Source organism: Carcharodon carcharias, chromosome 12 (assembly GCF_017639515.1).
Source record: "Carcharodon carcharias isolate sCarCar2 chromosome 12, sCarCar2.pri, whole genome shotgun sequence".
Taxonomy (NCBI): domain Eukaryota; kingdom Metazoa; phylum Chordata; class Chondrichthyes; order Lamniformes; family Lamnidae; genus Carcharodon; species Carcharodon carcharias.
Window position 1 is genome coordinate 103,673,072 of NC_054478.1, and position 15,288 is coordinate 103,688,359.

The 15,288-nt window shown below is 43.2% G+C and overlaps 1 protein-coding gene across 1 annotated transcript in view; it reads right to left on the minus strand.

Annotated features, from left to right (window-relative positions):
• Nucleotides 1-15,288, minus strand: part of dnah7 (dynein, axonemal, heavy chain 7) — a 616,407-nt gene that overhangs the window by 360,449 nt on the left and 240,670 nt on the right. The window contains exons 30-31 of the mRNA XM_041200170.1: nt 14,695-14,943; nt 12,930-13,079 (exon numbers count right to left, since the gene is read on the minus strand). Of these exons, the coding sequence (XP_041056104.1) occupies nt 12,930-13,079; nt 14,695-14,943 (399 nt within the window). The remainder of the gene's footprint in view (nt 1-12,929; nt 13,080-14,694; nt 14,944-15,288) is intronic.

Genomic DNA, 15,288 nt, shown 5'->3' on the forward strand with positions numbered 1-15,288 from the left:
ATCCAAAAGCTTCAGCAACACCTTATTTTTCTGGGTCTTTTGAGCCACTGTTGGATTCATTGGTTCTTTTTCTGGCCGATACCAGATAAGAATGGCAATGAGTTGAAATGAAAATAGGAAAAAAAACATATGTGCTGGAAGGTTAGTTTACTGCTATTCTTCTGAAACTAGAATTGCAAACCAACAGTGCTTTATGGAAAACTGCAGCCAGAATCCTGGTAACATCAGTTGTATGTACAACTGGTCAGAGTTGAAGAAAGCAAATGGAATTTAAATAAAGATTTTAAGCTTATAATCTGATTATTTTTGGGAGTTGGGGAGAAATTTCATATTTTTATTGAAAATATTACTTATGTTGTTCACTTCCTCAAGAAATGAAGTTGGTGAGTTCACAATGGTGAAGTTACAAATAGGTTTAATTGGCTGAATAGATGTTTCTTTTTCCCTGCTTTCTGGAGAACAAGAGAAAGTCCACCACTCAAGACAGATATCTTCATAATAAGGGAAGGTCATTCTACTTCAGTGTTAAAATATTAACAATGTTATGAAGGGGATATCTATATATTTATCTATGTTTCTCAATTGCTCTAACTTAAGCTAATGTACACTTTAGGGAAGATGAATTGAGGTATTCTGGGGCAGACATTTTACAAATACCCCTTTGTGACTCCAGTGGTATCATAAAACAGGAGAGTGGATGCTGCGCCACAAGCAAATTGGCATAGGGTCTGTAAGATTACAGAGTTGAATGCATGGCTGAAAGATCGGTGTGGAATAAATGGGTTTCAAACCATGGGGCATTGGAACCAGTGCTGCGGAAAGAGGCAGCTGTTCCATTGGGATAGGCTTCATTTGAACAATACTGGGACCACTAGCCAATTGGGTGAGAATAATGAAAAATGGTAAAAAGACTAAATTAAAGGCTCTTTATCTGAATGCATACAGCATTCATTAAAAAGATTGATGAACTGATAGCAGAAAGAAAAATAAAAGGGTATGATCTGAGAGCCACTGTCGAGACGGGGTTGCAAAATGACTTAGACTGGGAACTGAATATTCAGAGGTATTTGACATTTCAGCAGGATAGGCAGAAAAGAAAAGGAGATGGGGTAGTTCTGTTGATAAAATATGGAATCAGTACAGTGTGAGAAATTATCTTGCCTTGGATGATTAAGCTGTATAATCAGTTTGGGTGGTGATAATAAATAGCAAAGGAAAGAAGACGCTGGTGGGAGTAATGTATAGGTCTCCTTAACGTTAGCTACACTGTAGGACAGAGTATACAAGAAGAAATAATTGAGGCTTATATGAAATATCCTGCAATAATCATGGGTGATTTTAGTCTTCACATAGATTGGATGAATAAAATTGGCAAAGGTGGGCTGGAGGATGAATTCATAGAGTGTATTCAGGACAATTTCTTAGAGCAGTACATTCTAGTGCCAGGGAGCAGGCTATTTTAGATCTCATAATGTGCAATACAACAAGATTAATTAATGTCCTCAAAGTAAAAGAGTCTCTGCAACAATTATCATAACATGACAGAATTTCACAATCAGTTTGAGGGTGAGAGGTGTGGGTCTAAGACTAGTGCTTTGAACTTGAATAAAGTTGATTCCAAGGGTATGAAGACAAAGTTGGCTAAAGAGGACAGGGAAAATAGATTAAAAGATGAGATGGTAGACAATTGGTAGCAGGCATTTAAGGTGATGTTTCATAATTCTCAACAAAGATATATTTCATTGAGAAAGAAAGACACCATGGGTGGAATTTAATCAAGTCAGCTGAAGCAGGCCAGTTGGCAGGCCTGGAGAATTGTACAGGAGGCTGAGTGCCCAACCACTAATGATGGGAATATTGTCCCACCTCTAGTGAAGGGCAGGAAGGGCCCAAAGCAAGAAACCCACCTGCTGGTAGCAGGAAGTAATTAGGCTCGTTAACAAATCATTTGAAATCAATTATCCCTGAGCTCACCATGATTTAATGGTGGTTCAGGGATTTAACAGGACTTTCACAGGTCTCCCATGCCTCCAGAGCGACACTCAGCAAACCTGAGGGATCAAGGGTCCTGGCATCGGAAATGAGGAGGCCGCTAAAATCCAGTTCCCTGCCCTTGAATCCAACCTTTCCTTCCCCCCTTCGCCAGCGACCTCCTCCGCATGATCCTATCCCATCCCACTTTCCTCTCGCCACAGATCAAGTGACAATCTCTAATGAAGGCCTCAGTGTATTACTGCCATTGGCCACCACTTTGGTTGATGCTATCATTAATGGAAAGCAGATGGCCTCTGATTAATTGGCCAATCAAGGGGGCAGGATTTCTGCCCTACTGGGACCTTAATTCAGTGGGAAGCCCAAGGCTGTCCAAGTAAGTGCCTGCTTATCTTGAAATTGCATTGGTCCTCCCACAGAATGGTGACACAAGGCCCCCACCAATGCTCCAACCACTGGGCAGAAAACCCTTTGCCTCAACTAAATTCCACCCTATGAGAAAGCTGAGCCATCCATGGATAACTAAGAAAGTTAAGGACAGTATCAAATTGAAAGAAAAGACATACAATGTTGCAAAGGTTCATGGTAGGCCAGAAGATTGGGAACACTTTAGAAACCGCTAAAGAATGACTCAAATAAAAAGAGGAAGGAAAGGATTCTGAGTAAATTAACAAGAAATATCAAAACATACAGTAAGTATATGAAAAGGAAGAGTAGTTAAAGTAAATGTTGATCCCTTAGAGGATGAGACTAGGGAATTAATGAGGGCAAACAAGAAATGGCAAAAACTTTGAACAAATATATTGTATCTATCTTCGCTACAGAAAAAGGTACTAGACAAATTAATGAGACTAAAAGCTCACAAGTTCCCTGGACCTCCTTCCTACAGTCTTAAAAGAAGTGACTGATGAGATAGTGGATACATTGGATGAAATCTTCAAAAGTTCCCTAGATTCTGGAAAGGTCCCAGCAGATTGGAAAACTGCAAATGTAATGCTCCTTTTCATGAAAAGAAGACAGAAAGTTGGAAACCAGAGGCCAGTTAGCCTGACATTTGTTATTGTGAAAATGCTTGAATCCATTATTAAGGAAGTAGCAGCAGGACATTTAGAAAATCATAATACAAGCAGGCAGAGTAAACAGGTTTGTGAAAGGGAAAATATGTTCGACAAATTTATTAAAGTTACTTGAGGATGTAACAAGCAGGATGGGTAAAGGGGAGCAAATAGATGTAGTGCATTGGATTTCCAAAAGGCATCCGATAAGGTGCCACATAAAAGTTTATTGCACAGGAAAAAAGCTCATAGTATAAGTGGTAATATATTAGCATGGATAGAAGACTGGCTAACCAACAAAAAACTCAATCAGGATAAATGGATGATTTTCAGGTTGGGGAAACTGTAGTTATTGAGGTGCCACTGGGATCAATGCTAGGCTCCCAAATATTTACACTCCATGAATGGAATTGTCCCAGGTTTGCGCTAAGTGTGGCAGAGGACGGAAAAAAGACATATTATCTGCTGGCCGCAATGGTGGCTTTTCACGCCACAACATCCCAATCCCGCTTCATTAATTATGCATTCCCGGGTTTCGATGGTGGGTGGGCTCTCGTTTGCCCATTATGCCATCACCTCATCACTTTATCATGCTAGGCACCACATTTAAAGTGCAACCGTGCTCACACCTCTCAGTGCTTCCAGCCCTCAACTGCTACAAAGAAGACATGGCCCCCAAAAGGCAAAAAGACTGCACCACCACCACCACTCCCCCCGCCACCGCAGTTAAATGACACGTTCCTCAAGCACATTTTGGATGCAGTGAAAGCCTGCCCTGATGTCCTTTACCTCCATTCTGGGCGGTCACCAATCCAGTATGGGAAGTGGCGGCAGCCTTCCAAAAGAGGACAGCCACTCAAGGCCGCCACAGGATGAATGGTCTCATCCATTCCGCCAGGGCAAACCTTCTCATCACTCTCAACTCTCACACTCACAAACCCATCACACATCCACAGGGATCTCACACCTCAAGGGACAACACCACTAACTCTCACATACACCCTCACATCTCCATCAGGCTCATATCCTCATTCAGTCCATGCCTCCGTTCACTACACAAACATTTCATGCAGTGCTATGTGTCCTGCTCACACTCTCTCCAGAGCAGGGAGAGGTCCTAGACTGGGGGGTGGAGTGAACCACATTAGGCCCCTCACTCACTTTGAGGAGCATGCCATCTGCTGAGGATGTGGACCGTGCTGGCAATGATAGTGAGGTCAGCGGCGAACACCGTCATGAGGAATCTGCACCGCATCATCCCTTCTTCAATGTAACTGTGAATGCTCTCTCTCCCGCTTTTGACTCTGCTGACATGCGCTAATTATCTCTGCTTTGGTTCACAGGGAGCTCTACCAAGTGACCTACACCCTCAGCCAGCTAGTCCCTCAACTCCATCCACATCCTCACCGCCAGCCAAGAGGACTCCTCCTCCATTGAAGAGCTGGAAATTAGCAGCATGGAAGACGCGTCACAGCACTTAACCATACCCTCCACCAGTGCAGAGACACATCTCAATGGGATCTAGATCTAGAACAGGTTCAGGTTTATGATTTAGTGGTCACCGCACGGACATGTGTCCATAGCGGGAGGAGGCAGGTTCAGCCGAGCTCCCTGGCACTCGGAAGGCTGCTGGGAAAGAGGCATCTTTGAGGTCCGAGCCAGATGACGAGCCTCTGGATTTGGCCTTCCAACTAATCCTGCAAAATCAGCAGAAGGCGAGGGAACATCATGCAGAGCTGTTGGAAGCCCTCAACAGAGTGGCACGTGAGTCGGAGGAGTGTGTCCAACTGCTCTCTGATGAAGTGATGCCCACATAGTACGTGTATGGTGGTCTCCATGGGGAGGATGGCAGATGCCATGGTGACCTGGTCAAGAAGAATGCAAAGATGCGCTCAGACCTGCACTCCATCACAAGAGGGAAATGGGGCACCTCAACATCCCTGTAGGTGCTCCTTCCCCTCAAGGAGTCAGGCCCTGGCCCTCGGGTATACGAAATGAGCAGCAGCTGCAGTTGGACACCCCGGGGTCATCCAATCAGGAATTTCAGAGGCTGTCCTCTCCCTCCAAGTCCCCTTTGCCTGTGACCCCCCCTCAACCTAGTTCTCTGTCACCGCAGAGGGAGCAGCTGGCGCACAGGAGGATAGCCAAAGCAAGCCAGTGCCCCAAGGCCTCAGCTCTTCAGAGGACCCATACCAAAGTCATCAGAGGCAACAGGGCCAATGATTGCACAGACTGTCTCCACCCCTGCTGCAGATATCAGGGCAGCACCTAGAAGCATAAGGCATTCAAAAATTGAGACATTTTGATCACAGTTGGCTGCACATTTTGTCACTTTTACAATCAAAAAATATATTCACTTTCACTGAATAATATGTAATGGTGTCCTTCAGCTTCATTGACAGGCTTCACAAGTCCTCCCACTGCAACCACGCATCAATGCCCCCCTACCCCCGCTGCCAAATTAGCAGTTCAGCTGCATGCAGCCAGCCCACGAGTGAGTCTCTAGGGAGAAGTGTGTGTGTGGCAGGGCCTTTTGGAGCATCAAGCAAGCCCTCTCCCATGCACGTGGATTCTTCCCGCATCACAGTCATCTCAATGTCCTGAGCATTTTTAATGCTGCCTGTTGCAGTTCGCTTTTAGTTGACAATTTAAGCTGACCTGCATCTCCGCCCACCCACTGGTGCATGGTGCACCTGTTCTCACCCACTACGACTCTCGTTTCACTTTCGATTTAGCCAGCATAGTGGTGCTACACATTTTCTTGTGCTCCCCCATCCTTTCCCCTCCCCCAGCCACAGAATCACACAGTGCAGAAGAGGCCCTTCGGGCCATCGAATCTGCGTCAACACGTGAGAAACACCAGACCTACCTACCTAATCCCATTTACCAGCACTTGGCCCATAGCCTTGAATGTTATGATGTGCCAAGTGCTCATCCAGGTACTTTTTAAAAGATGTGAGGCAACCCGCCTCCACCACCCTCCCAGGAAGTGCATTCCATACTGTCACCACCCTCTGGGTAAAAAACACATTCCTTCCTAAACCTCCTGCCCCTCACCTTGAACTTGTGTCCCCTCGTGACTGACTCTTCAATTAAGGGGAACAGCTGCTCCCTATTCACCCTGTCCATGCTCTTCATAATCTTGTACATCTCGATCAGGTCGCCCCTCAGTCTTCTCTGCTCCATTGAAAACAACCCAAGTTGATCCAACCTCTCTTCATAACTTAAATGTTTCATCCCAGGCAACATCCTGATGAATCTCCTCTGCACCCCCTCCAACGCAATCGCATCCTTCCTATAAAGTGGCGACCAGAACTGCACACAGTACTCCAGCTGTGGTCTCACCAAGGTTCTATACAACTCCAACATGACCTCCCTTGCTTTTGTAATCTATGCTCGATTGTGGATAGGCTGTAAATTCACAGAGTAGAACAGAATTGTACGATAGTGGGTTGGTGCCAGAGAAGCCAGAATGGTAAGGTTATACTAGCTATAGAGTTGAATGTTTTTGTAAATGTAGTGATTTCTTTATAGCCACACTCCTAACATCAGTTGATTGAACTGTGATGAATTATCCTTAAAGACTCAGCATTAGGCCTCCAATTTCAACATTGCTACAGTCACTCTGCCTACTCTATGCAAGTGTAATGAAGAAAAGACAAAAGCTAAATTTATATAGCACCTTTCACAATGGCCCAAATTGCTTTACAGCCACTTAAGTACTTTCGAGTTGTAGTCACTGGTATGACATAGGCAATGTTATCAACTGGCAGAGCAGGCTTAAGGGGCCGAATGGCCTACTCATGCTTGTAATACATATGGTTGTATGTAATTCTGGATGGATGAGATAAGCTGGGCTAGATGGCCTTTGTCATCCATAATTATCTTGGGAGCAGAGGGTGGAATTATGGCTGGAGTCTGTCTATTTTATTGCTAATGAAAGTTTACTGTGAGCAGGCTCTGTGGCATGAAATTGCCAGGACAGGAGTGCATAATGGGCTCATAGTGAATCAGTAACCTGTTTTACACTACAAATGATTCTCAAGAGTCTTTTCCATTGACTTCAATTTTGTCTTTTTGTCTACTTACCTATTATCACACTCTATCTTAGTGTTTTTTAATGAGCTTTTTGAGGTATTGAAAAATACATGATAAAGTTGGTTTACATAGATATTGAAAATATATTGCAGAAAGAAGCAGCAATCAGCAGAGTCTTCAGACTTGCTAATCAAGAAAGCACATAGATAATTGTAAACCATTTAGTCTGGCCTCTTATAAGTTGTATTGCACAGAGATGCCCAAGGGCTCCAATGCTTCTCACTGACAGTGAAGATCAATGTTGTTGAATCATTCCACTTTGTTGCTCAGGAGTCATTTGATCTTTCTACCCTGTGAGATTACTGATAAATAGAATCCAATTATGCTCCCTCCCCCACATGAAAGAAGTATATTGAATAATATCATGCACCCAGGCAGAAGGAAATCTTCTTCTACTTCCACAGAATGGAAAAGATCTTGAGTGGTTTATCTGACTGGCAAATATTGAATCTTTCCCCAAATATGAACTTACTGTCACCATTTCCAAATGATGCAATGTGCAGAACATATTAGTGAGGGCTGAGACAGTCACTAAAATCAGTGTTATCATCTGCACAGTGTTAAAAATAACTAATGGGATATTTTCCTGTCAAATTAACAGCATTGCATGATGCTGTTGAAATAAAATTTGTACTCTTTGGTTTGTTTAATAGTTATGGTGGGATCACCTATCGGGTGCACAAAACTAACACTGCATTATATCATTGTTGCTTATAATATTAATGACCCAGGCTGCACACACATCAGATAGCATTTGAAACCAGGTGCTAACAATGGGTGTTATCATTTTATTAGAACCTTTCTGTGATTGGTGAATTGATTGGTGAATCTTGAAAGAGCAAAAAATATCATACGTGACTGAGGGTGAGGGTTAAAGTGTGGAGGGGGAATAAGGGTCCCAGAAACAGAAGAAGCATCAGGGCCTATGATTTCTCTCCCTGCCCGGGTCTTGAGTACTATTGCCATAATGTTGTCAGGGCCCATAGCCTTTGCAGTATCCAGTAACTTAGGCCATTCCTTGATATCACATGGAGTGAATCGAGTTGGCTGAAGACTGGCATTTGTGATGCCGTGGACCTCAGGAGGAGACAGGGATAGATGATCCACTCGACACTTCTGACTGAAAATGGTTGCAAATGCTTCAGCCTCATCTTTTGCACTGATATGCTGGGCTTCCCCATCAGTGAGCATGTCAATATATGTGCAGCCTTCTCCGTCTCCAGTTAGTTGTTTAATTGCCCTCCAACATTCATGGCTGAGTATGGCAAGACTGCAGAGCTTAGTTCGAATCCTTTGGTTGTGGGATCACTTAGCTCTGTCTACCGAATGCTGCTTACGCTGTTTGACATGCAAGTAGCCCTGTGTTGTAGCTTCAACAAGTTGACACTTCACTTTTAGGTATGCCTGGCTTGCCCTTCTGCATTTTTCACTGAACCAGGGTTAATACCTCTGTTTGATGGTAAAGCTAGAGTGGGGGGATATGCTGGGCCATGAAGTTACTGATTGTAATTAAATGCAATTCTGTTCATGCTGATAGCCTACAGTGCTTAATGGATGCCCAGTTTTGAGTTGCTAGATCTGTTTGAAATCAGTTCTATTTGGCACAGTGGTAGTGCCACACAACATAAAGAAAGGCATCCTCCTGAGGGTGGACTTCGCTGTCACCATTCTTTTGCACATGCTTCTGTCATGGACAGAGGCATGTGCAAAAGATAGAATGGTAAAGACGAGGTCAATAGGTTTTTCTCTCTTGTTGGTTCCCTCACCATGTGCCACAGACCCAGTCCAGCAAATTTGTCCTTTGGGACTTGGCCAGTTCACTCTGTGGCAGTGCACTGAGCCATTCTTGGTGATGGACATTGAAGTCCCGCCCAGGCCTTTGCTACCCTTAGTGCTTCTTCCAAGTGGTGTCCAACATGGAAGAGTGCTAATTCATCAGCTGAGGGGGGCAGTAGGTGATAATCAGCAGGAGGCTTCCTTGTCCATGTCTGACCTGATACCCTGAGACCTGATGGAGTCCAGAGTCAATGTTGAGGACTCCCAGAGAAACTCCCTCCCGACTGTATACCACTGTGCCACTACCTCTAGTGGTTTGTCCTGCCAGAGGGACAGGACATACCCATGGATAGTGATGGTGGTGTCTGGGACATTGCATGTAAGGTATGATTTCATGAATATGACTATGTAAGGCTGTTGCTGGACTAGTCTGTGGGACAGCTCTCCCAATTTTGGCTCAAGCCCCCATATGTTAGTAAGAAGAACTTTGCAGGTTAGTAAGGGCTGTGTGTTATCGTTTCCAGTGCCTAGGTCGATGGTGGGTGATCTGTCCGGTTTTGTTCCTTATTGACTTTTCTGTCATGCTTTGATACAACTGAGTGACTTGTTAGGCCATTTCAGAGAGCATTTTCAGTCAACCACATTGTCATTGGGTCTGGAATCACATGTAGGCTAGACCGGGTGAGGACAACACATTTCCTTCCCTGAAGGACTTCAGCAAACCAGTTAAGTTTTCATGACAATCTACATTCGTTTCATGGTCACCATTACTGACACCAGCTTCTTTTTAAACTCTGGATTTATTAATTGAATTTAAAGTCCACCAACTGCCATGAAGGGATTTGAACCCATGTCTCCAGAGCATTGGCCTGGGGCTCTGAATTGCTAGTCCAGTGAGATCTGGGGAGCTGGGGTCAGGCAGCCAAGCCCTAGAGATCAGGCAGAGTGGGTTCGCTGAGGGCAGGTAGTGCTGTGGACCGTAGAGGTGCCCAAAAAGGAGGGCTCCCCTTCCTGGAGCCTTTTGGGAGGCTGCCAGGTTTCACTGGATGGTTTCCCCAAGCAGTGGCAGACCTTACCTACCCAGTCAAAATGCCTGCGGAGGCAGGAAGAAAGCCTTAATTGGCCACTTAAGTGACTCAATTGGGCTCCTGACAGGCAGCACATCTGCCTGCTTTCCCAATGCCAGCAAAATGGCATAGTAGCAAGAAGATGTCAGGCACAGCAGTCCTCCCCAAGACATTCCTGCACCATTTTGCCAGCCACATGGCCTCCAAGCGCACTGTCAGGGGCAGGTAAAATTCAGGCCTATGTTCAATTTAGCTGTTCCAGGAGAAAGGAGCCTGGATATAAGGAAGAATTGTAGGATTAAAAGTCTGGAGCTCCAATAGTGCTATAACATATGATTACCTCTTTCAAAGGATCTAAAGAATATTTGAAATCTAAATATGCATACAGGTACATGCATCATTATGAGGTAGGATAGTCAGCAGCAGAGGAGAACCATCCTTTAAAATTATTTCCATCCTTAATACTGGGGAGAGGAGAGTGGATGAAATGCAATCAAGTGAAATTGTGCACTATAAAGGAGGTTGCTGCTTAGGATTGAAATGAATCATTTGCTGTGGCTCTTTAATTAAGCCACAATATTAGCACCCTGTTTCTATGTTCCACGGACAATCGGAGAAGGTGGGCAGGATCACATGCCAGATCTGTCTAATTGAAGGATTTCTAATTAAAAGGACCCTGGCCTGGGTCAGAAAAAGTCAACCGTATGTGTATTTTTGAGGCTGAAGCACCAGCAAGAATGCAGAGGAGAATTGGAAAGGCTGCTCTGCAGGGCTCACTCTTTCCTGGAGGTCCTGCTGTGGAATTTAAGGGAGTGAAGTGAGGTGATGTTTGCTTAGGACAAGTTACGATCAGGTGAGGAAGATGAACTGGCTCACCTCTATTTAGCCTCCTCGGTTGGTCACAACCAAAAAAATATTTTAAATCTCTTTTCCAAATCTAAATGTATTTTTTTCCAACTATGCAGTGAACAATAAGGAGCCAATCAAATGAGATATTCTTGAGTCAAAGAAAGAGCAAGTTTATTAGCCACTAAACCCAAGAGGAAATAATAAAAGATGCAGTATCTGACACACAGGTATCAGAATAAAGGAAGTTACAGTCCAAATAAAAGAAGAATATAAGTTAGAAGTCCTTTGCTTGTCTTTGAGGTGTAGATTGTTAAAAGTTGTGGCTGATTTAAGTTATCTGGTTTCTTAGAGCAGGTAGGTGCAGAAGATGGTTGCAATTATTACAAGATCCCAGTTCATTGGTAGATTTTGGGTTCACTGATTTCTTGAACCGGATGCTGCACTTATTCCCAGGAAGAGAGAGATCTCTTGAGCCTGCTTCACTTCACAAAATCTCTCAGATGGTGTATCCTGAGGTTCTTTGCAATGAACATTCATTATCTCTTGTGCTGGATTTTTAGACTGCAAAGATAGGTCTTAAGAGGGAGAGAGAGGTTCTTTACTGCTGCATTAACAGCTTCTCCAGATTCCTTTGCTTCTGCTTGGCAAGCCCAGTTTTTAAAGTTCTGCTGTAGATGTATATTCCAAAGGAATTTGGTTACTGTGTCTGCTGTAGTGATTGATGTAGGATAAGGAATCATATTTTGATGTTTCATCTCAAACTTTTGACACATTTCAAGGTAGTAGAAACTAACAGAAGATGGGGATCTTTCATTCTCCACAATGCCTGGTGGTTGCACTCCTGGCTGGCTAGCAGTTCCCCACTGTTCTAATAGGATTACAGTTGATTAAAGTCCAGCGCTTTGCATTATTAATATCTTCCTTAGTGTTGGGTTTCGATGTTTGTAGATTACCAGAATTCTCTCTCACTTCACACTTCCTTGGTGGCGTCTTGTTTGCTTTTCTCACTTTCATCTTGGAAGGTGGCCTTGCATTTTGTTCTGTCTCATTTTAAACTCCAGAATTTCAGTTGAAGATTTTTTTAAAGATATTTTTCAAAAAAGACCTGTAATTTCAGACAAACATGAGGAAGAGGACAGCTTGTCCAATCAAGCAAGCTTGGATTGAAGTGGCCGAGGAAGTCAGCAGCAGAAGCATGTCTCCTCCGACCTGGAGACACTGAGCCAAGAAGATCCAGGACCTCAAGAGGGCATGACAGGTGAAAGGCATAATACTTTAAGGGACCAAGCCCCAAATTCTGACTTTCTCAGCATTCTCCTTCACAGCACTCCTCAGAACACGCCTTGCAGCTCCACTCATTCCTCTCTCTCTAGGCACTTCCTCACATTTCCAACTGAACACTCAGACTCATCCTCATCCTAATGTCTTCTCACACCAATGCCTCACAGTCACCCTCCTTAAATGTTGTCCTTCCCTTCTATCAATACAAACCATTTTTAATGCACACATCTCTCTGCTATATCTCCTTTCAGGAGAAGCACAAACTTTAGGGCGCAGCAACGATCCAAAGTGCGGGAGTGGGGGGAGCGGCAGGAAGGGGGATGGAGGGGAGAGGTAGTACTCCAGTGACGGCACAGGCAATGCATGCCTACGTGGTCCACTGGGAAGGAAGCCTTGTTCAAGGAGGCTGTGGATGTCGTCAACAGCTTGCCATGAAAGCCTGAGCCTTCTGAGACACTGATGCTCAGACATGCCAAGAGAACTAATCCTCTGCCCATAAGCCCTGAATTTGGGTTCTCACCTCCTTAGGGCTGGATCTCTGTGTCCTTTGCTTCTGCCCTGTGGAACAGAGCCCACTCACCAGCCTGAATTGGATAGCAGGCTGCCCTCCAACATCCTTAGGTTATGAAAGCTGCTATATAAATGCAAATCTTATTATTTTTTACCTACATTTGGAAATATTAGTCTACTGTGAAAGTGCATATCCTAAATACTTAGAATTATGTTTGAGGGTTTCATTACATCCTGTATAGCATAGGCTTTAATATTTGGTTATTATAGCTGTATATTAACTTAATTCACAAGTACTTACGGAAGAAACAGCAAATGCTCTGTAGCTAACAGCCAGAATGCCATCGGACCATTCATGTGACACCTTATCAAACTGCCCATATAGTTGCCCCATTGTGATGGCCTTGGGATTAATAACTGTGATTTGAACTTTGTTCTCCTCCATAAGCCCCTAGACAAAAGATAAGTGCAGCATTTACAGAATTATTTGATTGATATCATTGATGTAAAGAGTAGCATGCTAAAACCTAATTACTAACTTTAAGTGATCGTTTTAAAAAAAAACTTCAAATGGCAAAACTGGTCAATTTAAGGCCATGGTATTAGATGGATACTGATATGTGGCACACCATTATGACACAGTAATAGATAACTCTCAATCTCAGTGTGATATTACTATTTCCATTATTCGATAAACATATTTTCTTATTGTTAGGACAGTGACATCTGATGCATAATAAATTCCTTAATGTGGTAATGGTGGGGGAGAGCACGGAGCAGAAACTGGTCAGTCCCTGTGGGCCCCTCTGTGCAGGGAGCAGTGTCATTGGCAGGCTGAGGGGCAGAACCAGATGTGATGAGCTAAGTGAGAGAGTAGCAATGAGCAGAAGTCCAGGACTTGGGAGTTGTAGCAAGGTAAGAACCAAGGCCACAAGTAGGGCAACTCAAAGCCTCTAATGGTGACTGGCAAACCAGGAAGTGAAAGTGGAGCAGGCATAGAGCTGCTGGAAGCCTAGTCAGATTGCCTGGGCAGCATCCTTGAGTCCAAGAAGCCTCAAGGAGGTTCCCCTCGTGTCTGGGAAACAATGTAATCTGGTTCAGGTGGTTATGGGAAATCAGCAATCCGAGCTCCACCAACTCAACTCTGCTCAGCAGGTCTGATGGCATCTGTGGAGAGGAAGACAGATAACATTTCAAGTCCGTATGACTCTTCATCATGAGTTTTTCCAGCTATTTTTGTTTTTGTTTCAGATTTTCAGCATCCACAATATTTTGCTCTTAACTAAACTCTGCTACCCAGCTGATTAGAGATCAGGAGTTAAGCTCTCAAAGGTCTCCTGGTAGATCTGGAATGTCAGTTGCAAATATCCACTGTAAATGTCCTCTACATTAAGCTTTTCCATTATGTTTATAAAGATTTAATGCCAGTGAAATAAAGGGTCCCTGTTTTATAACCTTCATGCAGTCCATGTGCTTGAATCTTCTGTTACATTAATATACATATTTAGCAATTAGAATAGTTAACATTCTCATTGAGGCAGCAGATGCACGGGAACACCATCACCTGCAAGTTCCCCTCCAAGTCACTTACTATCCTGGTATGGAAATATGTTGCCATTCCTTCAGGGTCACTGGGTCAATATCCTGGAATTCTCTCCCTAACAGCACTGGTGATGTACCTACACTACACGGGTTGCTGTGGTTCAAGAAGGTGGCCCACCACTCAAGGGCAATTGGAGATGCACAACAAATGTCAGCCTTTCCAATGACCCCCATATTCCAAGAACAAGTAAAACAAGCTAAGGTATGGTTTTGGCCATATCCTTCAGTTTGCACTGCATTGTATTATATTGTAAACATATATTGTTGGATAAATGATAGATATAACATTCTTTGTGATTAATGTCATTGTTCCAATTTACATTTTATTAATATATTTATGTAACTGAAAAGTTCATTTTAACTTACAAAGTGCTCCAAAAATACATTCATTATAAAATACAACTGACTGATGACAATAAAATAAATGAAATTGCACCAGACAAAAATTCAATATTAATTTCTACCTTTTCACAAATATCGTGTAAAGCACCAGCCAGAACTCTATAAGCTGATGTTTTTCCACCAAATGGTTCTCCAACAATCATAAAACCATGACGCACAATCATCATTTCATAGATTTGTAAGATCTTCTGTGAGAAGAAGTCAGTCATTTGCAAATTCATGTGTTCACAATTCTCTCTGATTGCTTCCAGCAAGACACGGTAGTCAGGTTTTGGTAGTTTTATTCCAGGAAACAAATCTGATGTGATTCCCTAGCAATATTTTTTTTAAAAAAAATGATTTACTACAGTGTAATGCATGTTAAACTGCTGCCTGATTACTAGCTTTTCAACAAATCTATGACGTTCCAGTACGCAAAGAACCAGCAAAGCATCAATATATGTGCTATAGTGAGACTCTACTAATTTTCTTTAAGAGTGACTGTACTTTGTCAGGCAGATTATTTATCTCTACAAAGATAATTTTAATTGAATTTTTGACTTACTAAGTGTGATTTAGTCCAAATAGTTGATTTAAACAATGCCGGCAGGGGATCACAAGACAATGATGTAAATTGCTTTCTGAAATTCTGTACCCAGAAAGCATTATATTGGTAA